Source organism: Neomonachus schauinslandi, chromosome 7 (assembly GCF_002201575.2).
Source record: "Neomonachus schauinslandi chromosome 7, ASM220157v2, whole genome shotgun sequence".
Classification (NCBI taxonomy): domain Eukaryota; kingdom Metazoa; phylum Chordata; class Mammalia; order Carnivora; family Phocidae; genus Neomonachus; species Neomonachus schauinslandi.
Genome location: NC_058409.1, coordinates 88,629,885 through 88,654,716, shown reverse-complemented (window position 1 = coordinate 88,654,716; position 24,832 = coordinate 88,629,885). Strand labels below are relative to the sequence as shown.

The 24,832-nt window shown below is 49.3% G+C and overlaps 1 protein-coding gene across 1 annotated transcript in view; it reads left to right on the top strand.

Annotated features, from left to right (window-relative positions):
• Positions 1-22,706, top strand: part of NSG2 (neuronal vesicle trafficking associated 2) — a 54,174-nt gene extending 31,468 nt beyond the window's left edge. Inside the window, exons 4-5 of the mRNA XM_021698465.1 lie at positions 19,982-20,092; positions 22,515-22,706. Of these exons, the coding sequence (XP_021554140.1) occupies positions 19,982-20,092; positions 22,515-22,706 (303 nt within the window). The remainder of the gene's footprint in view (positions 1-19,981; positions 20,093-22,514) is intronic.
• Positions 22,707-24,832: the final 2,126 nt, after the last annotated feature.

Genomic DNA, 24,832 nt, shown 5'->3' with positions numbered 1-24,832 from the left:
CCGCCTCCTTCCAGGCTGGCTTAGGAGCCCTCTTGCCTGGTGCTGTCTTCATCACAGCTTGCCTTCTAAAGGGCTCTCCTGAGGGTAGAGACCACATATCTGTCATTCCTATGTCCCATGTGCCTGGCCCTGGGTCTGCTATGGACTAGGTGTTCTGCCAGTATCTGTTGTCAGGTGCATGATTAGTCTTTGGGTTACATGGTAAAATATGAATGAGATTTTCTCCATTTCAGTTCTCAGAGGAGCCCAGGGGAAATAGTTCTTTAAAACACGAAAATGAGGCCAGGGAAATCAATTGCATTTCTCGGCTGCAGGAGATGACGGAAAAGCGTGACTTTCGGGAGCCTCCCAGGGCACGACACTATAATGGGGAGTTGGAGGCACCTTTCATTTAACGTGGATTTCAAGCAGGGCCCAGGCTGGAACTCACCAAACCATTCAGCCACCCACTGCTCATGAAATTCAGAAGCAGGCTTTCTTGAAAAGCCCCGAGACGCCTTGCACAGCTCCTTTCTTCTTTTTAAGTAATAATGAGCTGGCTGGGCAGCCTTGCCAATGATTTTACAGTTAAACACCCACGCTCCAAGATCCCTCCTTCAATAAGTGGTTGGGGCAAAAAGGTCAGAGAAGAGATAGGAGGGCGAATATTGATGGAGTGTCTTCTGGCCAGGCACTGGGCTTGCTATCTTTATCATCTCCTGGACCTTCCTAACTGCCCTGTGATGGGGACATTACTGTAATCACTCCCTTTGTACAGAGGAAAAAACAGAGGGTGAGAGAGAGGTGACTTGCCCAAGGCCACACAAGTCAGATAGGAACCATTTGTGCATCTTCTGAGCAGTCAGTTGTTGTTGTTGTTGTTGTTGTTTTAATCTTCTGGACTCTGAATGTTCTAACAGATCCAGTTCCTTTCTTTTGTCAGGCTGCTAGTAAACATTGAGCATATTTTTGCCCCCCTGCTCTGAGTATGGACACTGTTATAACACCTGCTTCCAATTTATGCCCATCTTTGTTCCTTCCACTTACTTCATTACTGTTTTCCTCATCTGTAAAATGGGGCTAATCATAATAATCGCCTCACAGAGGATTGTTGTGAAGACACACTGGAGAAACCAGGTAATGTACTCAAGGCAGAAGTTGGCACATCGTGAGCATTCAATGAATGGTAGTGATTACTAAATCATGTAGCTTGTAAGTTGCCTTAAATCATTTCTGGAAAAAGATGGGGGGGGGTGTAATAAAAATCAGATGAATGAAACTGGTTAGGTGGCATTTATTTACTCAGCACATATTTACTGGACACCTACTGCAGTCAAGCCTTGGACCAATACAGGGGGTGCCAAGATAAATCCTCAAGGCTGGGGACCCTCAAGGAACAGACAGCATGGGGCAAATGTCAAACTGGCTTTCTTAGCCATGGATCCTGTCGCTAAGAACATTCTACACTCTGCATCTTCTGCCCTGCTTGATTTCCGTGTCCAGGAAGCCACCCTGACCTGAACCTCACTCCCAACCCTTTGGTTTTCTGCAATCCTGCAAAGAGCAGCATCCAGGAAATGACACTGCCCCTTCACCCTGGGTCACGATGCTCAACTCCTCCTACCAGGGCTGTTGGGAGGGGTCGAGCTGAGGTCACCGTTGAATAGCACACAAACGGGGGGGGCCCAGATTGCAATCCCTTTAGGGAACTCAGCAGAGGGAGCGTAATTTCATTAGGTTCCAAGCCCTTGCGTTAGTGTTCTGCAGAGAGGTTTTTCTGTGGCCCTGCAGGCTGGCTGTGTGCTCAACCTTGTGTATCTACTGGGTGATTTGCTCATCTTTGTAGAGTCAGAGCAATTTATAAGGGACATGCACTTCCGTTATTTGGAGTCAGGGAGAGTGGGCGAAATGCAAGGGTCTGATTTGTGCCCCAAGAACACGATGCAAAAGTTAATTAAGATTCTGACTCACCAGACCATTTTGATGAAATTAAGAGGTTCAGCTAAACATTGACTATTTCAGTGACAGGAAGTCAAGCAGTCGGCTCTGCAGACGACTGCTTAAGGAATGTATTTCAGCAATAATGACAATAATGATACCCAACAATGTTGGGAGCTTTACATCAAGTGTCTTTGGGAGTCCTTCCAATGTGCCTGGTAAGTAGCTGTTATGATAATTCCATTTTTGCAGATAGGATATGGAGGCTCAGAGAGGTGGCGCTACTTGCTTAAGGTCCCACAGCCAGAAAATGGTGGAGCAGAGACTGGATCCCAGGCCAGTCTGGTGTTAGAGCCTGGTTCCTTCTCCCACCTCTCACTGCCTCCCTTTTAAACCTCTGCATCCCAGTCTCTGCAAAGCCAAAACTGAACTGCTATACCCCTTGTATCCTGATCCCTTGGAAGCCTTTTGTCTTCTCCATAATAAATTAAAATCATAATCATGGCAGCAGTAAATCCAACTTCATGACCTATCTGCTCAAAGCCCATTTGACTACATGTTGGGACAGATTTGTAGCTATAATCACTCCTTGTGGAAACAGCAAGGCTTGGGTGACATCTTAATTTACTGAGTTTCCCTGGTGCCAAAGAGCCCTGGCAAGATTTGTGAGAGTCTCTTTATCTGGACCATATTTACAAAATGCTGGTGAGTGACAAGGTTGTAGGGGAGACTCCAGGGCTCCCCTCGCTCAGCAGCCTAGGCAGGAGGAAGGCCCAAGTGTGCTGAGCAAATGTTAGAAAGAAGGCCTTGACTTGGCCTTGCTGTGGGACCCTGGGAAGTCCCCTAGCTTGACCTCAATAAGACAGGGACAATAACAGCTTCATCAAACACTTGTTGTGTGGACTTGATAAAGCAATGTGTGCAAAACCCAGTGCCTGGCTCATAGCAGATGCTCAATAAATGGTAGGTCCTTCTTCTCCACACCCCCAAATCCCCTCCCTTCCCTGTGGTAGAAGGTGCTGGGCCTCTTTGGAGATGTTCTGTGGACACATGCTCCGGGCCCCTTGAGTCCCCCGACCTGACCTGTGCAGTAATCGGTCATCACCTCCCTTGTAGAACTGATTGGGGGCAAGTCCTGGTTTCAAACTTTACTGCTATCTAACCCTGAACCAACTACTTTTTGGGACCTGACTTCCTGTAAAATAGGATTGAAAAGGCCAATTTTATAAGGAAACATTTAAAATGTATAATGAAAGAAAACATAATTTTGTATCTGCTGCCCCCAATTTAAACATCGGGAAATTTCACTTAAGGTTCAAAACCTCCGTCTTTTCTTGAGAAAGCAGATCAGCTGTGATAAGCCCTCATTCCTGTCCTTGACGGCACTTGCCTGGGGCTGAGCAGCTGCTGTACCTGTGGATGGGGTGCTTTCCCTCCAGTGCCTCGCCCCGGCCCTCTTCCCTCATTTATGTTGCTTGTCTACTCTGTGCTCGCACATCTCGGGAGTCTAGGAAACGTTGACTCCCTCCCCTTTGATACATCGTTTAGATCAAGTTGCATTTGTTTAGGTCTCTGTTCTGCATTTGTCTTTATCAGCTTAGAAAGACACAACCTTGTGCTGTAAGGCCTTAGCCTCTCCATCCTGTGAAAGCATTACTGTCTTAAGGTCCTCTGGTCCAAAAGGAACAATGGTTTGAACTTCTGAAATGAAAAATATTTCAGGAGGCCAGAGTTTTGTCTCCCACATAAGCTGGGCCCCCAGACCCTCATTTCTGCTTTCTAATGATTATGCCAATAGCAAACTATATTGAGAGATAAGTTATTGCTTTGGAATGTTCCAGTTTAAACTGTGCTTCTTCTCTTTCAAGGGTTCCACGATTATTAATGAATTCCTGGCTCGAGCAGGGTCCACACTTGGGCACCACTCCTCCTTCCATGGGGAATTTCCCCTTCCTGGGTTGTGAAAGAGACACTCAAATTATTGCTCATATAAAGTTTGAGGCCGCAGATGTTTCCTTTTCCTTTCAAAAGGCAATTTACTGAGTGGGATTCATTTGGGGCCCTAGAGGATAGGCTTCCTTAATGGGTTTTTGGGAGCTCCCACAGGGAGCCAGCCAAACAGTGTAATAATGCCATCTTTTTGGTTTGGGGATGGAGAGAACCTTTGTCTTCCAAAGAGCCACGCTACTAGCCGCCAATCCAGAGGAAGTAGTGTGAGTGGAAGGTACACACAGCCTTTGGGATCGCACCTGAGTTCAAATTCTGCATCTTAATTCGTCATTTGAGTCTACCTAGGCAAGCAACTTAACTTTTTTGGGTCTTATGTTCCTCATTTATAAAACAGGAAAAATGAGAAGACCTACCTTATAGAGTTGGTTTTAAAAAGCTACCAACAAGAAATAAAGTTAAAACAACCAACTGTGTTTAATAATTCTTACTGCCCATCTTAAACCTTTCTAGTGAAATCATCTTGGATATGGAAGCACAGCCCATAAGCACAGCCAGCTCCCTCTCTAGGAACTAACTCCCGTGGAGGAATTAAACAGAACATGGGAGTGAACAAAACACACGCTCACTCTCCAGACCTTGCCTGCCACTTTAGGGTCAGCGTTTCTACCCCAGAGGTAATATGACAGAAATTGTTCTGCCCTCTGCTGAATGTGTAGAGCAAAGCTGGGCCGCTGATCTGTATGATCCACACGGTACCTTTCAGTGCTTCTGGGGGCTAGGGATCATTGTAACTCCCATCTTTAGGTGGAGAACCTGAGGCTTAGAGACATCACAGAACTTGTCCAAAGTCATGCAGAAAGCAGGGGAAGGAGCTAGAAGTGGAGAGCAGGTCTGTTCTGAGTCTGCACGGGCCTCAGACAGGCCCTGGCCACTACTGATGGCTGTCTTCAGTCTTGCCCGGATAGTTCATAAAACCCAAACAATTTCTTTTCTTCTGATTAGGCCAAACAGACCCACAAAGACACCAAGGGTCTTTGTTTTGGTCACTCTGGTTATCTCTCATTCACAGGTATGTACTTGAGTCCAAGGAATCCAAAATAGGAGAATGAATTCATTAGTATTCAACGAATGCTGTTTGTTTGGCATGAAAAAAAATCATTCAAAGCATGGAACTGTGGGACAGTCAGAGGAAATCAGATTTTAGATCCCGAGGCACCTTTATTCTTCCCAGATCCTTGGTGAGGACGAAGAATGGGCTGGCCAGCTCTGGGCACTGGCCCTGCACCAGGCCCTGGGCTCGGTATTTTCACACAGCAATCTCATTTTATCCTCACCCCAGTGCTTTAAAGTAGTTATTATGATCCCAATTTCCAGATGAGAAAGCTGAGGCCTGGGAAATCTAAATGGGACAGCCATTGCATTTTTCTCTCTTTATCAGGATGGAACAGACTGATGGTAAAATGTTCTGCCTGAGGCCACACTGAAACATCCTTGGCTGACCTGAGAATATTTGGGCCTTGAGGGCGGACTTAGCTCCTAGGTGTGACCTAAAGGTGAAACTGATGAGCATCCTGACTGGGCAATGCAGCTGTGGAGTCAGCTTACATACCCACATGTGTACTTTGCCAAGAGCTGGGAAGACAAATGTTTTGGTGCCAGAATCCTTCCACTCTTTCCTTCTGAGGCTCCCTGCCAAGGCCGTCTGTACATAAGGAGGCAAAGTACCCCTGGAGAGTAGCCGATATCCTGAGAGACCGCTTCTTCCGTGAGCAAAGCGGGCATGAGGCTGTTGGGGGGAGGCCTCAGAGTCTTTGGCTTCTCATCTTGGCCTGCTCACCCTCACCCCAAGGAGGGATCTCGTACTACGCTTTGAGAAAATAGCAGTCCAAAGCACATTCGCCACCACCGGAGGGAAAAAAATGTGAGCTGGAAGATAGGAGAGAGAGTGTTTATTCCCAAATCCCAACGTCAGGCTCACCCAGTGATCACATGGGTCAAGAGGCCACAAGGAGAGGAAGTATAGACCTGAAAAGAGATGTGGGCAGGAAGAAGAAGACCCCTACCCTGTCCTGATCCACGAGGCAAGAGGTAAAGAAGAGAGATTCAGGGGGCCTGAACTGGAAGGGGGAGGAAGGGAAAGGTTCAAGGCTGGAACCTGGTGCCTGTCTTTAAGGCATCAGGTCCATAGTAACAAATATTCCTGCCAGGCTCTGAAAAATCAGGTCTGTGATGCCTCTCCTTTAGGGGAACCAGAAAGGGAGCCAATGAGGGGAGCCGTACTAGAGGTCCCTGAGACCACCCCCAGGCTGGTGAATCACGAGAAGGACTCATAGGACCCAGCGTATAGCTGTATTCGGCACTCTGTTTTATTACAGTGAAAAGGAGACAAGGCAAAGGAAAAAGGGCCACTGTCAGGCACGGGCTTCCAGAGTCTTCTCCTCATGGAGTCATGCTGGACACAGCTCCCGCAGCAATGAGTTGTGACATGCATGAAATTGTGGCCACCAGGCAACTCATTAGGACTCAGCGCCCAGGGTTCTTACTGAGAGCTGCTCACGTAGGCACCCCTTACCCAGCACGTCCCCACATTCCAGACCCCCAGAAGGAAGGCAGGTGTCGGCATCACCCATACTGTCTGTGTAAGTTAGGCACAGTGAGCCACTCTTACTAGTTCTGGGAACGTGCATGTCCCCAGGCACCAGCCAAGTGCCAGCCTTGCAAGTAGACCTTCTGAAGGTAAAGGCCTCAGGCCTGGGGCTTTAACTCTTTTCTGTGAGTCTCTTCCAAGACTCCTCCAGGTGGGGAGGGTGCACACGTCTGTGTGTCTGTGTGTCTGTGTGTGGGGCGGGAGGGAGAGGAGGTAGAAGGTGGGGGTACAGATTCCTTCCTCCTCACGGACAAAGGCAGCAAATTGAGGAGAGGAGAAATGCCGCCTCCCCCAAGCACAGCTGCTTTCTGTCCGAGGACCCTCTGCTGTGGGGCTGCTGCGGTGTTGGCAGGCATGGTTTCTCACCCTTGCAAGATTTATAGAAAGCCGTGGAGTGGCTTATCTGGTTCCGAAACCCCACCGGCATTTCTAGCGGTGCCACACATTGGAACATGGAGGATGATTTCTAATTTTCCAAACTAATCTTGCTGACCTGCTTCTCTCTCTCTTTCTAAAATCAACTCCTCTGCCAAGAAAGGGGATTGAGGAATGAAAGTAGCTTAATGGAACTGGGTATTTGGGCTGCAGGGCTGGTGTCTCCATGGAGATGGGTCCAGACAAGGGTTGGCTGGGACACCGAGAGACAGCTGTGTGCTTCTCACTGTGGCTATGATGTGCATGGAGCCCTGGCTGGAGGAAACCCGCCCTGCTCTGCTCGGGGGCCCGGCTCTGGGTGTGGCTGAAGCAAATGGGTATGAGTCCTTCCCAGCTCCCTCTTAGGTTCTTTGTGGCAGGGCCAGGACAAGAACTGGACAGGTCACAGAGGCATGGCCCCTGCCCTTGAAAAGCTCCTGGTCTAGTGGGGTAGGATGATGGGGCAAGAAGTCATGACAACACAGGGCGCTAAGTGACCATGGCCAGAACCAGCACTTGGGGGCTTCAGAGTGGCCTCACTCCTGAGGGAAAGGTCTGGGAAGGCTACCTGTCTGTGCTCTGGGACCGCCCTCCAGGGAGAAGGCAGTGGAGAGGCATGCCAGTAGCAGGAAGTCTAAAACTTTCAGGAGCTAAGGAGAGAGAGAGAGAGGGAGGGAGAGTGTGCGTGTGTATGTATGTATGTCTGTGTGTGTCGGTGCGTAGGTCTCTGTGTCTGTGTGTCTACCTGGGTCAGTATGTTGATGTGTGTGTGTGTGTGTGTGTGTGTGTGTGAGGGTTGCAGGGGCAGTAGTAGTTGGTGATGTGGGACGGGTCAGCAGAGGCCAGATGATGAAGACAGTGCAGTGCTGAGGAAAGAAAATGTGTTTTGGATCCAAATAGATCTGGCGTCTAGGTCTTGCCCCATTACCGATGGGCTGGAAAACTCTGGGAACTGAAGAAGTGCCAGCAATCCTCAGGTTTGTCATCTGGAAAGCAAGAATATCAACCATACCCACTTTCTGGGACACTGGGTAGGACTGAGTGAGCTAATATTTGTAAAGTGCTGAGTATCTGCCAATCAAGAATGTGAGCTCCTTGCTCTCTTCTCTTAGAGGCCAGGCAAAGAGTTTTGGTCTTTGCCTTGATCTAACTATAGTTTCCAGGTTACTTGAAACCTGGAAACTGTTGGGCTTATGTGGAAATGCTGGTTTCCAGGTGTCAGGGCAGACTGAGGGAACCAGAATCTCTGGGTGTAAGGCCCGGGACCCTGCATCTGCTCAGTCTCTTCAGATGGCTTTGATGCTCAGTAAATCGTAGACACACCATGTCCGGACATGAGGTCAGCCCTGCAGTGGGCCGAGATGAGATCTACAGCCGCTCCCACAAAGTGTGCTGAGGAATAATTTAAGAAGATCCCTTTGGAGGCCAGCAGAGATGATGGATTGAGAGGGGAAGGCGGGAGAAGCCAGAGAAAAGATGACCCCCATGAGAGGTGCCTTTCTGTCCCATCAACAAGAATCACCGGTGGGACCTTTGGGCCCTTGGAAGCCCAAAGGCAGACAGCACTGCCCTTGAGGGGCTGTCTGTCAGGGAGGACAGGTCACAGGTGATGGCAACACAGTGTAATACCCGATGGTCCTTGTGCTGCAGAAACACCTGGACCAAACTCAGCTCTGAGGATGCACAATTATAACAGTAACAGTGGTGGCCACGAGAAGTGTTAGTTCATCACTTTCACATTTACGTGGACCTTTGGCCTTTTGCATTATTCATCTTGGTCATACTTCATGACAGTTTTGTGTAGATTAGTGTAATGACCTAGAGCCATTGGCAGGTGGTAAAGTGAGGTCTGTATGGTGCTGGGAGGGGCCAGGCTTTCCTTGTGACTGTAGAAAGTTAGATGGGCGACGAACGGGTAAAATGGGAAGAAATGGAAGAAATCAAGATTTATGCAAGGATGCATGTGGATAAGAATAAATAGAAAGTGTGTAAAAACAGAGTTGAGAGGATGGCAGGATTGTAATGGGTGTTTTCCTCTTGGATTTCCAATGTTGTTCTTATTATAATGGTGCAGCGCACTTTGAATAAAAATAAACTCTAACACAGTTATAGATTTATCAGCAGTATAACCTATGGTAAGGCAGCTGTATTTCTCAGTTAGACCTGAGTTTAAATCTCCACTCTGTCTTCATATATGTCAAGTCATTGCCATCCGTAAAATGGGCACATTGCTAGTTAGTACCTTCCCCACGGAGTTTCGAGGACGTGAAATGATGTGAGCCATGTATGTGCTCCATGGGTGCTGAAGTCATTACCACGGGCCGGGCCTATCCTGAAGGCTTCATGCGTTGCCCGGGGTCACACAGCAAGTCAGTCACGGAGCTGGGCTTTCCGTCTGGACATCCTGGCTCTAAAACTCTACTCCATTAAGTGCTTGGTGCTAGGGACAGGGCCAGGGAAACCAGGATGTCATTGAGGCAGGATTTATGGAGAATTTACCATCCCCTTGCACTTTCCACTCAAGCCCTATTGTCAGGATCTTTGGGACTGAGCCAGGAGCAAGACATCGGGTGGCCTAATTCAGTCTCTGGAGGTTCCAGCTGTCGCATACAAAAGATGAATGTCTGTCGGGTAGCTCTGTTTTTATCTCCCCACAAAGTTTAATTTCCCTGATGTGAGTGGTTCGATTGCTTTGAGGTTTCCAGGGTTTGCATTCTTCATAAAAAGGGTGGTTTCCTGGGCATTGTGATGCCGCGAGGCTGCAGTACATGAATGTGAATGAAATTCACGTTTCCTGCCACAATGAGGGTCCTAGATCAGTGTCCTGGCTCAGCAGACAGTGGGAGGCTTTTGTTCTTCTCCTCTGTCTTCCTAACTCCTGGGATTTCCACATCCACGTCTAGGTGGTATCCCCCCTAGAATTAGTTAAGAGTATAGATTGTCCTCTTTCATTGAGCTATTGCAAGCAAAGGCAGCAGCAGGGCAGAGAAATATTTACCAAAAGTTTACTTAAGGTAGTGGTTAGGGTTGAGAATGTCAGAATCAGATATTCCAGTGTTCCACTCAAGCTCTGCTGCTTCAATAACCAGGTGGCCTCAGGCAGGCTACACGGTGCCTCTGCGCCTTTGTTTGCACAGCTGTAAAATGGGGGTAATACCTGGGCTTATCGGTTTCCCATGAAAGATTTTAAAAAGATACTACCTACAAAGTGCTGGACACGGTACCCGGTGCATTACCGAACAATCAGTAAATGATGGTTATTATCGGTTAAGCCCGTGCACCAGGACAACCTTGGGCATTTTTACAGACAGTGAATCAATGGATCCTCTTAGCAGTCCTGCGGGCTGGGAGATTTGTCCCCATTTAACAGATTAGGAAATGAGCTCAGAGAGGTGAATCATCCTGCCCAAGGTCACACAGCTCATCAGAGGCAGACGCAGGCTGAGAGCCCTTTTGGGATGGGGCCACCACTGCTGCACAGAACTTCATGGACAGTGCCCAGAATGGAGGAGCCAGGCCTCCCAGCCATCAGAGAGAAGCCTCTCATCTTTGACAGGCACAGCAGACAGACGAGGAGATTGCTCCAGGGGCAACTAATAATTCTTCCAGTGTCAAATGAACTACTCAGATGGCCTTATGCAGTGATTTTATCAGTCAGCCTGCCAGGCAGTGAAACAGTTAAGAAGGGCCCTGAAAATTTGCTACTGCTAGTGCTTTGTGCTAAAGATGAGAAAGGGGGTGAGGGGTAGGGAATGTGGGATATACATTAGCATCCCCTCTACCCAGTGCCAGCTCCTGAGCCAGAAGGTGGGACCACAGAAGCAAACAAGATACAGTCCCTGCCCCATGACACACACAATAGAGTGGACAGTCGTGGTATGGGGCCGGGTGCTTAATGGTGGAGGAAAGAAAGTGTGGTGAAAGCACAAGTAGGCAAGGGAAGGCTCGCCAGGGAAGGCAACATGCTGTGAGTTGGGTTTTGAAGCATGCCTAGGAGTTCACTAAGGGAGGAAAGGCTGAAAAGGTGCATAAGAGCAACACATGTTGAGAAAAATGGCAGTCTTCCGGAGTGGTTGGAAGTTTTGGAGTACATGCTGAGGAGCATGGCAGCTGATGTGGGGAAATCCAAGAGCTCCCATTTGCAGCACTGCCAGGCACTATGGGAGGGCATTCTATCAGTTTCCTGGGGCTGGCATAACAAATTACTGCAGACTGTGTGGCTTAATGCAATGGAAATGTATTCTCACAGCTCTGGAGACCAGAAGTCCGAACTCAGGGCAGGGTTATGTACCCTCTGAAGGGTCTTTCCTTGCTTCTTAGATTCCGGTGGCTCCAGGTGTTCCCCGGGCTTGCAGGCGTATCATTCCAGTTTCTGCTTCCCCATTCAGATGGCCCCCTCTTCTCCTTGTGGGTTTGTCTTCCTCTGTATGTCTCTTATAAGGGCACTTGTTCTTGGATTTGGAGTCCACCTGCATAATCCACGATGATTTCATCTTCAGATCTTTAACTTAATTGTATCTACAAAGACTTCTTTTCCAAATAAGGCCATATTTATGGGTTCCTGAGGTGAGGATGTGGACATCTGTCTTGCGGGGTGAGTCAACTCACTACAAGGCTTCACATGCATTATCTGATTTAATCCTCAGAACTCTGAGAGGCACGTACTATTATTTTTCCCCTTTTACAGAGGAGGAAACTCACTCAAAGGGATGGGAGGAAAACTATGAGAGCAGGGCCCTCCCCTGTCCTCCTCAGCATATGTCCAATGTGTAGAATTATTTCTGGCACATTGTAGGGGCTCAGCTGATATTTAATGAATAAATGCTTTACGAGGAATACAGCATGGGTGAAGGGACCAGGCCAATACTTCCCTGAATTAGACTCTGGGCTGTATTATTATTATTATTTTTTTAAGATTTTTATTTATTTATTGAGAGAGAGAGAGAATGATAGAGAGAGAGCATGAGAGGGAGGAGGGTCAGAGGGAGAAGCAGAATCCCTTCTGAGCAGGGAGCCCGATGCGGGACTCGATCCCAGGACTCCAGGATCATGACCTGAGCCGAAGGCAGTCGCTTAACCAACTGAGCCACCCAGGCACCCCGGACTGTATTATTTAATTAGCTGTGTGACTCTGAGAAAATTACTTAACCTCTCTGTGCCTTAGTCTCGTCATCTAAAACAATGAAGACGAACCTACCTCGTAGGGCTGTTGTGAGGTTTACAAGAATAAATCCATGTCCAGTGCCAAGAACAGTGCCTGGCACATAATCAGTGCTTCGTAAATGGAAATGTGAAGTGTTATTCCACACGACCTCTCGAGAGGGGAAGCAGACCGTGGTGGTTAATGACGGTGCACTGAGAAAAGTGTCAGGGAGCTGTGAGCAGACAGGGGAGGGGCTGAGTACTGCCTGAAGACTTTGGGGGAAGACTTTTGGGGAAAAAGAGATACTTGATCTGGGCCTAGGATGAGCTGCAGCATCAGCAAATACAAGAGGCCTGCATTCAGGCAGTGGAGGGAAGGGACTGAGGCCTGGGGGGATGCTGAACACAAATCCCACTGAGGCAGAAGACAACGTGACTGATCCCGAATGGAGAGTTCAAGGTGTCCTTCAGGCGCCTTGGTGTGTTGTCTGAACCTATCTTTTACTCACTGTGGGACCTTAGGCAAGTCACTTAACCTGTCAGAGCCTCAGTTTCTCCATCAGCAAAGTGGGCATAATAATTCTACTTGCAGTATATGATTGTGCCGATATTAGTATACAATAAGTTCTCAATAACAACACCTCTGATTTTTTTTAAAGATTTTACTTATTTATTTGAGGGGGGGAGAGAGAGAGAGAGCACAAGTGGCAGGGGGAGGGGCAGAGAGAGAGAGAAGGAGAAGCAGGCTCCCCATTGAGCAGGGAGCCTGACTCGGGGCTCGATCCCAGGACCCTGGGATCATGACCTGAGCCAAAGGCAGACGCTTAACCAACTGAGCCACCCAGACACCCCAGTACCTATGAGTAATATCAATATTACTCCCGCTGCTACTATTATTGTATGGATGTGTGGCCCATGGCAGGTGGTCATTATGGCCCCCGTCCCAGCATGGCTTTGCTGGAGTTGTGAGCTGCGTACTCCTGTGCTGAGTTCTTTCTCTGTTCTCTCTCTGACCTATGCTCAAAATTGTGAGGAGAAATCTTGGGCAGGTCTTAGTAGATTCCAACCTAAACCCTGGCCCTTTTCAAGGTTCAGGTACTTTTGTTTGAGCGTGTGTTGGGGGTTGTGGTGGATGGGATTGAGAATAGGGGATGGAAAAGAACAGAAGGCCAAGTGCAGGTATCTCAGTCCTCCATCCTAGATAAACACAATGTGGTTGGGACCAGGTTGCATGTCTGTCTGCTTGTGTATGTCTGGGGAAGAGTGTGTTTGTGTGTGTGTGTGTGTGCGTGTTTGCACTGTGCAGTCTTTGATTCAGCATTTCGGTTCAGGAGATGTTTACTGATCCCCCTCTGTAGGAGTCATGGTGCCAGGCACAGAGTAAACGATGAGATGTGCTGGCTGCCCAAGGCATTCCCCGGGGAAGGGAAGGTTCAGAGGTATGAAGAGGTCACGATGACAGAGGGAGCACCCTCAGAGCGGCCGACGCAGGCCCTAGTACAGAGCCAGGCAGGGAAGGGATAGCGGGCTGGACTGGAAGGCTGAGGACCATTCTCTGTGATCAGGAGGGACATGTGGGAGTTCCACGCTGAGACACACGAGTGCAGGAGGGCTCAGTGGGCTGGGCGTAGCTGGAGGGGACCAGGCCAGCCAGAGAGTGGTGGCCTGTGTGGCTGGAGGTGGCAGAGCCAGGCCAGGCTGAGCAGGACGATACCTGAAATATGGGATGGATGTTGTGGGAAGTCGCTCTCCTGGGCAGGACAAAGGTGACCTTGGTCTCAAAGCCCTGTGGCGCATCATCTCAGCGTTCTCTCCCCTTGTCCCCTGTCTCAGCTACCCTGCTCCTTCCAGACCCACTAGGACCCAGGTACTCCCTTTGTGGGTCTTTGGGCTGGCGCCTCATCCTGGACCACTCTCGCCAGAGTCTTCTTATGCGGGCCTCCTTCTCCCACCCTGGACCATCCTATCCCTGCTATGTGCCCTTCCAGATCCCGCTCAGGGCTTGTTTTAGAATTCTTTCTTTGTGCTTGTTCAGCGTCTGACCCTGTCTCTGCCGTAAGCTCCCGAGGCAATGATTATAGGGCAGCATCTGGCTCGCCGTGGGCCCTTCATAAATGTGTGCCGCGTGGATGCACGGATGAACGCGTGGCGGGGGCTGGAGATGGGGAGGAGGCCTATGTCCAGCGGTGAGGACTGCATCTCCGAGGAAACCCAAACCTAGCCCGGAATTGATTTCTAGTTCCAGGTTGTTACATCACGAGGTGAAGCCGAGTGTTGTAGGACCTCTCTGAGGTTATACAAACCCAGGTAGTTGTTACTGACGTGCAGCCAGGCTTTCACATTGCAAGGTGCTCAGTGGGGAAGTGGGAGCTTCTCTCTGGGGTCCTCTCTGAGGACCCTTCCAACAATCAATGCTGTTCACAAGAATCCAGACCAACCCAAATGTCACCCGTTGTCCCCAGAGTCAGCCCCTCGCTCCTCCCCCTCCCATCTCCCTGCTCACCTCCTAGGAGCCTCTCAAACCATGCACTCCTTTCCACCCTCACGGCCCCATGTCCAGCCTCCGCTTTTGGGGCATGCCCTAGTACATCAGCCTCCCTACTGACCTCTGCCTCTAGCCATGCCCCTGCAAACTTGCCTCCACGTTGCCTCCAGAGACATCTTTCCAAAATATAATTTGTATCCTGTCACTTCCCTCCTTAAAACCTTCAGGGGTTCCCTGTTACCCTGGAGATACAGTGCAAGTTTTAGCCTGGCCCTTCTTTATCTGTTCTCTTGCCACCTACCCATTGCCCCAGACCTCTCTCTCCCTCACTTGTACCCTCTGGGCCAGCCATGTCAAACTGTATGATGTTTCCAGAATAGCCCCAGCTTCCACTCCACTGCAGATACGACTTCTCTGCCCAGAACCTTCTTTCTTCCCTATCCTATTTTCTTCCCTGAAGTCACGTCCAACATTGCCTCCCCCAGGAGGCCTTCCATGATCCCCTACCTCCAGGCTGATTAGGCCCAGCAGTCCCCTGTGCTGATGCCCTCATCAGGGTGCCACCCCTGGTGTGCACGTGCCCACATCCATCTGTTCAGCTCTCCCTCACCCTGTAGGCTGGGAGGCTCCAAGGGAGGGCCTGTGCTTGATTCACAGCCCTGTATTCTCTGACTTCCACAAGGTTTTAAGGAGTGACTGGCCTCCAGCTGCAGAAGTTACCAAGATTCAGGACAGGGAGGCAAGGTCTCCTTCCCTTAAAATGGTCTCTGCTCAGCCTCGTTCCGGGGCTTGTTAGCCTCACTCAGCAAAATCCCTCAGGTGGCCACACTCCTGGCACCCTCCTCAGCACCAGACCCTGGTCTCTGGCAGTGATATTGGGCACCCTGCCCACAGTCTACGTGCCAAAGTCTTCTCAACCCTGCGGACACACGACGGTCACCTTGGGGATGGGACTCTACTGTCAGAGATTCTGCTATAATGGGTCTGGGGCAGGTCCAGAGCATCAGCATTATTCAAAACGCTGCCCAGGTGATTCTAAGAATGTGTAGCCAGCTTGAGAACCACTCACACCTAGTCATCCTAGAGTAGTGGTCCTCGTCCTAGCTTGTATGTTATAATCACCCAGAGAGTTCATAAGACTCCCCATGTCCTGGACCTACCATCCCTGACCCAACAAATGAGAATCCACCAGGGTGGTAGCAATTTTGGCATCAGCATTGAATCCTACAGGATCTTCCCTCCCTCCCTCTCTTTCCTTGTTCCAGAAACATTTGCTGGGCTTATCTTTGGAGCTCTGGGAGCACTGAGGTGAATCAGACCCTGCCCCTCCTAGGTGGGGGCTTAATAGGGCTTAACTCAGAGCTGTTAGGAAGGGAAGAGCCCAGGCCCCCCCCACACCCCGGCTCCCTAAGGGGAACGTGTCCCAAGGACAGGTGTGCTGGGCCATGCTCCGGCTCCCAGTGCCTCCTCCTCTTCACCAACCTGCTGCTTCCCCGGAAACGCCCATGCTGGGTCAGCCCAGAGACTGGGTCTCTGTTCAGTCAGATCACATTAAGATGGGGGCTTCCCGGGGGCTTCCCCCGACCTTGCATGAGGCTGGCGGTGGTGACAGGGTGGGGCTGCGGGTCTCTGCTCTCTCCTTGGCACACGCGAGCTCTGCAGCCGTCCTTTGTCCGGGGCTGCGCCTGCAAGCATGTCTGTCTCAGCCCCACGCACGGCTCTGGTGAGAGCGTGCCAGCAGGACTTTAAGGGCCTTTTTTTTTTAGATTTTATTTATTTATTTGAGAGAGAGAGAATGAGAGACAGATAGCAAGAGAGGGAAGAGGGTCAGAGGGAGAAGCAGACCCCCTGCCGAGCAGGGAGCCTGATGCGGGACTCAGTCCCAGGACTCCAGGATCATGACCTGAGCCGCAGGTAGTCGCTTAACCAACTGAGCCACCCAGGCGCCCTTTAAGGGCCTTTTGATGGAAAGAATGAACCTGGGCTCTGGGCATTTTTTAAAAATTGAGGTAAAATCCACATATAAAATTAACTAAAGTGAAAACTCCAATGCCATTTATAGTGCATTCACAATATTGTGCAAGTACCATCTCTACCCAGTTCCAAAACGCTGTCCTCACCCCAAAAGGAAACTCTGTTCCCATAGTCCCCTTCCTCCCAGCCCCTGGCAACCACCAATCTGCATTCTTTCTCTTTGAACTGACCTATTCTGGATATTTCTATAAATGGAGTCATATAATATGTGGCCCTTTATGCCTGGTGTCTTTCACTCAGCGTGTTTGCAGGGTCCATCGACATGTGTAGTATCTACCAGTACTTCATTCCTTTCTACGGATGAATAATATTCTATTGTATGGATGCACAATGTGTTTATTCATTTATTAGTCCATGGACATTTGGGCTGTTTCTGCCTTTAGCTACTGGGAAATCTGGGCATTTACAAATCTTTATATCTATACTCCAAACATCTGCTGACCAGGTATTCCCAGGTCCTTAGCATTAGCCAGAGGTCTGCGGTGGCCCCCTTCCCTGTACTAATCAAATCCTATCTCCGAGGTCCCTAAAGGGGTGTATGCATGCAGGCATCTCTGACTCAGCTTCCAGCCTCCACTGCCATCTGCAACTCTCTCCACATCTTACCCGGGTGATTGCAGTCCGGGTCTCTGCACTCGCCCACCCCACCCCACCCCACCCCACCCCAGTCTTGGGCAGGAGGCTAGTGCATGCGCAACAGGCTGCAGCTGAGGGGTCAGCATGCAAATGGAGGGGCGGACAGTGCACTGTGCTGACAAGAGTTTAGAAGTGAATTTTGCATGTCACCATCTGAAAGGAAAAACTGCTTTTTCTCCATCCTTCCACAATACTTCTGACATCGAACGTGCGAGGTATTCCCCACACCAGGTAATTCTCCAATTCTCAGGGGACAGTGACTAGATGTTCTATAATTTAACTGACCTCTGACACTAGCTGCTGGGGTTAGCGCACACCCAGCAGTTGAGGGGCTCCATCCCACAGACTGTCCCCATTCAGATGCCAGTCCCAAGTCCCAGGCTGTGTCTGTGCTCCTGACCAGCTGGCTATTCACAGGTGGCTCCTACTCTCTCTTCCTCAGTTTTAATAATTTGCTAGAACAGCTCACAGAACTCAGGAAAGCGCTTAATATTAGTCTTACTGATTTATTATGAAGGATACAGATGAACAGCCCCCTGAGGGGATACACAGGATGAAGTGTGGCAGGGTCCTGAGCACAGGGGCTTCTGTCCCCATGTAGAGTAATGGGGTGAGCCACACTCCTGCATATGGACGTGTTCTTGTTCACCAATCTGGAAACTCTCTAAATCCCTTCAGCTAAGGTTTCTATAGAGGCTTCATTACATAGGCATGCTTGATGAAATCATTGGCCATTAGTGATTGAACTCAATCTCTCCCCTCCCCGTGGGTGAGGGGGTGCTGTCAAAAGTTCTAACCCTCTAATCCCATGGGTGGCTCCCTGGCAACTGGCCCCCCCTCCTTAGAGGCTTTCCAAAAGTCACGTCATTAACATAAATTCAGGTGTGGCTGAAAGGGGCTCCTTATGAACAATAAAAGACTCCTTTCATTTTTATGGATCTGGGCTATTTCAGGAACTGGGCGCAAAACCCAAATATTAGAACAAAAGATGCTTCTAGTGCTCCTATCATTTAGGAAATTATAAGGGTTTTAGGAGCTCTGTGCCAGGAATTGGGAACAAGACCCAAATATATATTTTTCTTATATCATAATAGCTCACTGTCCTAAAACTTCATACACACGTGCACAAGGTATTTCTCACAGACAGTGTCTGCCCATTGGGTTTGGATGGACACCTCCCATCTCCATCTTCCTCTTGCCTTTTCCAATGCCTCCCACCCAGTATTTAAAGCTGCCAACAAACAACTCCGTTCATTTGGAGCAACATAGACTTCTGTCTTCTCTGGTCCGTATAAACCATGACCTGGAGTGGAAAAGGAGATGGGATTGGGGACCCCCGAGGTTGATTTTATTTTTCTTCTGAATCAAAAGAAACCTCCTCTCCATGAGAGGAATTCTGCCATGTGTCTCGTCCAACTGGCTCAAAAAGCCACCAGCTTTTAAAAATAGCATGAAAAAGAATTCTGCGAGTAACACTAGGTGCCCCATGTCATGGGATTACCCTACCACTTTGTACACGGGGAGTGGGATGGGGTTGGTGCAAGCCTGGAGGTGCCTCTGAAATTAACCATTTACTCCTTTCTGGTAAATCCTGTCTGTTTAGTCTTGTATTATTTTTTTAAAGTTTGCTCGTAGATAATGGTTGGAGCTAGGCTTTCACTGTGAGCAATTTGGACACCATGAGATGCTTCTGAGCAGACAAGGGACATGCCCTGACTTAGATTTTGAAAGGACCTCCCTGGTTGCTGCATGTGATTGCATCGAAGGGGGCGAGAAGGCTGCTAGTTAGAGGCTGCTTTGGGACTAAAGATGAGAGGTGGTGATGACTCGGCTGGGTTGGAGACAATTGGGAGGTCAGAAGCCATTAGATTATGGGATATATTTGAAGGCAGAAACCATAGCTTCTGATGGAGGACTGGATGTAGAATATAGGAAAAAGAGTTGAAGGTGACTCCAAGGGGTGCCTAGGTGGCTCACATGGTTAAGTGTCTGTCTTTGGCTCAGGTCATGATCCCAGGGTCCTGGGATTGAGTCCTGCATCAGGCTCCCTGCTCAGTGGGGAGCCTGCTTCTCCCTCTCCATCTGCCTCTCCCCCTGTTCATGCTTGCTCTCTCTCGCTCTCTCAGATAAATAAAAATTTTTTAAAAAAGGATGACTCCAAGATGTTTGGCCTAAGTGACTGTAAAGGTGGACCTGGGGAAAAATGTAGGCAGAACAGATGTGGGATGACAAGGAGCAGGGGTTTAGTTTGGTCGCATGTCCTAGCAGAGGTGAAAGAGGCAGGTGTACCTGAGATTGGAATTCAGTAGTTCTAGGGAGGGTGGTGGTGATGGAAAGCAGAAGCACCGGAAGTGACAGGTGGATTAATGACTCCCCCCCGCCACACACCCTGCCGCCCCCTGCTTCAGGCTGTGCACCCGAGCACACACACACTTAACAGGAAAAGTGAAAAACAAAAACAAAAACAGGAAAAGTAAATGAGGGGGGGAATCACACCTTGGGCCAAGAAGGAGTTTCAGAAAGTATCTAGCAGAAGGGGGAAACTGAGGCCCAAAGAGTACAGGTACTTTGCTCCAGGTCACACCGCAAGTTAGTGACAGAGTGAAACAGAGCCAGTTCTTCGGGCCCCAGGCCGCCCCTGCTCTCTCTGACATACCACTTTGCCTACCGGCTCCAGGATTCGAAGGCTGCCTGTGTGCTGGGCTCAAGGCAGGTAGGGCTGAGGCTGGATGACTCTCAACGTTGTTTTCCTCCAGGTCACCATTCTTGTCAGCCTGGCCCTCGCCTTCCTCGCCTGCATCGTGTTCCTGGTGGTTTACAAAGCCTTCACCTATGACCACAGCTGCCCAGAGGGATTTGTCTATAAGGTAAGGGGCTTCTGGCAGGTGAGTGGCCCCAGGTGACTGCCAACCTCAATTAGAGGGTTTATCAATGTCTTCTCTTCGCTGGTATCCAAATTCGGGGGACCTCCCTGCAGACTATTGAAAATGTAGTCTGTGTCAGGCAAGGCGTTTCACGAAGGACTTGGTTTCCTTCCAGTAGGCAGTAGAGTTCTTCCTCCCAGATGGTGCTCTCTGGAGTCAGGAGTAGGAGGTGGTCCAGCTTCGGGCTGGAGGTCAGCGGGCAGGGAGAGCTCGCTTCCGCTTGAGATAGGCCAGTCCGTCCATCTTCAGAAAGCTCTGCCTTGGCACCCATCTTCCTGGTTTGATGTCCGATTCCCGGTTCCTGTGGTGGGAGCCGGTGCTTTTGAAGTCTCCTGAGTCCTTCTGTTGTTGGGCCCGTCCCACTGGACCCTGCTCTGATCACACTCCTTCCCTTGAAGAACCGAACCAGCTGCGTGACTCTGGGGTGTCTCTTCGCCCCTGAACCTCAGTCTCTTGCCTGTAACATGGGCACTGGTAATACCTGCCTGCAGGATTTTTGTGAGGCCTTAAGGAGAGAATTTAAGTTAGCAAAAGACCTATTAGATAATGGGCTCTCAACGAATATTAGTTGTCATAAAGACAGAATCTGTTCTACAGCGAAAACAGGTGATTCAAATGTTTATAAATTGCCATTTACTGAGCACCCATTATAAGTCACAGCCTTTCCTCGATATTTTCACAAACATTATCTCAATTGAGCTGTACATGCATTCTTAAAAATAGATTTTATTGCTCCCACTTTACATACGAGGAAACAGGGGAAGAACATGTAGGGTAAGAGAGTTTTCCAAACCGTCACATTACATTCCTAAGTGAGGGAGTCAAATGGGGTATGTTCTGCCTTAGAAACACCCATCCTTCAGTTCTGCTCCGTGGCTTCTTCAGATTACATTCCTGGTAGTTAAAAGCTGAGGTTCTCAAAGAGGCAACAATTCTCAAGAGGGGACAGTTGAATGAACGATGACATGTTCACACAAGGGATTTCTGCACAACCGTGAAAATGGGTGGGAAGGTCTCCAGACCCGGGCCTGGAATATCCTCCAGGATAATAATGAAGAGAAAAAGGCACTGCCTTTGTGTGAGGAAAAGGGGAGGGGAAGGATATTTGCTTATATTTTCAGAAAGAAATTCTAGAAGGATAAATGAAAAAACTAGGAAAATGGTTACTCGGTGTGGGGGGGTGGAGGAGGGAAGAGAGTAGAGGGGACAGGGAAGAGGAGCAAGGCTGTTCTGGATACATCTTGCTATCCATTTGTCCTTGGTATCTGTAAATGTCTGACATATCTAAAAAATAAATAACAGCAAGTCATTCCTCAAAATCAAAACAAGCTTAACAAAGAACCTAGCTCTGTATCAATTTGGGGACATAAACGTACAAAGAAAATAAATATCCCAAACGAGAAGAGTGCATTGACTGTAAACCCACAGAGGAATATATTCTAAGGTTACAGAAAGTTACAGAGAAATCTTAAAGTTGATTCAATAATCTAACTGTTGGTCATAATATTCGTGTTATTTTGTGACTATTTGGATATATATTGTAGGATAACGCAAATAGGCCATTCTATCAATGTTTGTTGGGAACCAAAGATTTGGATCAAAGAGAGAGGAGTTACAAATATAAAATCAAAGAAATAAAATAGACAGCCATAGGCTGGAGCCATGACCCAGAGAAGCAGCTGGGGGATGGGTGAATGAGCTGGATCAAGAGGTCGGTGGCGGGGTGGGGGCGGAATTGGTGCCCTCTGTGGCCTCACAGTCACTGAGCAGAGGACCATGGATTAGTACCAGCCTCAGGTTTCTTTCTCTCCTTTTTGCAAATGGAGGGATAATTGACATACAACATGTTAGTTTCAAGAATCAACGTGATGATTCAATATTTGCATATATTTTTAAATGTAAGTCTAGGTAATATCCATCACCACAAAAAAAAATTCTTTTCTTATGATAAGAGCTCTTAAGATCAACTCTCTTAGCAACTTTCAGGTATACAAGACAGAGTTCTTAACTATAGTCACCATTGTCCATGACATCCGCAGGGCTTATTTATTTTAAAACTGGATGTCTGTGCCTTTTAGCCACTTTCACCACCTTCACCCCCCGCCCCTGTCCCCCAGCCTCTCGCAACCACCAGTCTAGCAACAGGTTTATTCTTTCTAGCGTCGAGTAGGTGGTGGCTTTGAGATGGCGATGGTGATGATGTTGGGGAAAGAGTGCTGAGGGCCAGGCCCAGGCCAGCTGACATCACCTGCCCTCCGGCACAGAGCCCCCTATGGCCGTGGCCCCCCGATGGGGTGGCCGAGGCGCAGGGTGAGTTGGAAGCAGTCCGCTGAACTCCCCCTGACTCTGTCTCTCTCGTCCTCAGCACAAGCGCTGTATCCCGGCCTCCCTGGATGCTTACTACTCATCCCAGGACCCCAACTCCAGAAGCCGCTTCTACACGGTCATCAGCCACTATAGCGTGGCCAAGCAGAGCACCGCTCGGGCCATCGGGCCGTGGCTGTCGGCGGCTGCTGTCATCCACGAGCCCAAGCCGCCCAAGACCCAGGGCCATTAGAGGCCCACCCCCAGCCAGAATGGGGGGCACAGAGGGGAGCCCCCTATTGGCTAAGCCAAGCTCCAGTTACAAGACACCACTGTACTCCTGGGATATGGGGGCGGGGGTGGGGCCGGGGTGGGTGGGGGGGAACTCACCGAAAATATCGTGCACTGGAGTTGTCTGAATCGGTATTTCTTTTTGTCCTTTGGTATTGTTGATTCGTCCCCAAGTCAGGATTATGTACAAAGGCATGTTTCGTGTTGATTGTTCCCATGTAAGATATTTTCAAAGCCACTGCTTATTACTTGTTAGGAAAATTTAAAAACAGAAAAGGAAACAAAATGAACAAAGAAGGATTAAACTGGCTGCATCTGGAAGGCGTTGGCGGGCAGTAAAGAGCACAGACTCTGGGCTTCTTCGATGAGAAGCCGTAGTTTCAGTGGGGGTTTGGAAGGTACAGAAAATGTGAGTGATGCAGGCGGGGGCTACGTGGTTGGCCCCTGCTCTGCAGGAGAGGAAGAGAGGAAATCAGGACTGGCCTATTTAGAGAAGAGGGCTGATTTTGGCATGTTTAGGTCTGGGACGCACACAACCCAAAGTCAAGAGCACCCACCGTGGGTGTGTTTTGCCAAGTTAACACAGACTGTCCATACAGGAATCTGAGCTGGGGCTTGGGCCGGTGCATGAGGCCTGGGGATGCATAGTTGCAATCAAACACTGAGCAGAGGCAGACTTTCTCTGTCTTTTTCTTGCATGTCTAGATCGACACCCGGATACTGCCTATGTTTAAGAGACAGCAGGGGTAGGCAGGGAGAGGGGACGAGAGGCCGCAGGACGAAGCAAGGCACGGGACAGGCGTATCATATGTGGCCGAGCCATAAGCACAAGCAGCACATTTTGCAAGTCTTGTTTGCTTGTTGTTTCCCAAAGTGCTAATAACAATTGGAAGAGTGATAAAGGTCATAACTGGGACCCGCAGGTGACAGCCAGGGAGCCTTTAAGACCAGGGTTGCAACAATGCCAAATCACCCCTAAAGGAAGCTGAAAAATGTGACCGTCTTTTGCCCACTTGTTGTACTGACAGCTGTTGGACAAGCACCCAAAGTCCCCAGTCTAGTTCTAGAAGCTCCTGACTAGGGCAGCGTCTGGCATTGCCCGGGGCTCCCGCTGCGCTGGGACCACATCAGGTACTCCCAGGCGGCGCTCCTGCAAAGGTTTCCAGAGGGCCCACTCAGTGGGACGTGGCTCCAGGCCTGCAGGGCCAGAATTGGCTGGGAGAGTTGGTTATCTGAGATGTAGTACTGTTTCCCCATGAAGCTGCGACAGGCTGTTGAATGGACATTTTCTCCTGGCTCGCTATGTTGCCGAAATCATACACAACAGCTGGGTAAGGAGACTAGCATCGCTCAAACTATCCTGCCAAACGCTATCATCTGACTTTCCTCCTCCCACCCCATCACCTCAAGTCACCTGTAAATTCATTTGTCATCCGAAGCGGAATAACAAATTGTCCCTAGCAAAACCGCTGAGCGCTTTATAATTTTGTGGTGTATTTTTGTCAGTAGGTAGCAGAGGCTGAAGTATTTTTTGGTGTAATTCTTGAACTTTTCTGACAGGAAACAAATAAAGATAGATGTGTCTGAAATTCTTGACCTTCCTTTGCAACTTTCCTCACCTTTTGTTCAGTGAGCCTGGTGGGAAGATGCTGGGGGAAGGGATCGGTCCCCGAAGATAGGGTGGGCTCTGGGGGCAGAGTGTCTTGTGGGGCTGGGGCTGGAATTGGGCTGTGGGGGACCTCCATCCTCTCTGGCAGGTGGGCCCTGAAATGATGCTGTTGTCAGAAGCAAGGACTAAGAGATACACCTGGCCACTTGGCTTGCAGTGCACTGTCCTTCACCCCGTGAGTATCTCCTGAGCACCCTTGGAGGGCCAGGCTATGCTGGGCATGGAGCATTCAGGGATGAATGATGCATAGTCAGCACCCTGACATCTGGAGATGGAGTTGGATGTGGACAGAGATGCTGGCAAAAGAAGAGTTTGAGGATGCCACTGGTGTAATACAGGTGGCTATTAGCCAACAGCTTGAGGAGGAAGGTCGTGAGTGATCAGTGGGGTCCTCTTCATAATTAGCTTTAGGTTTATTA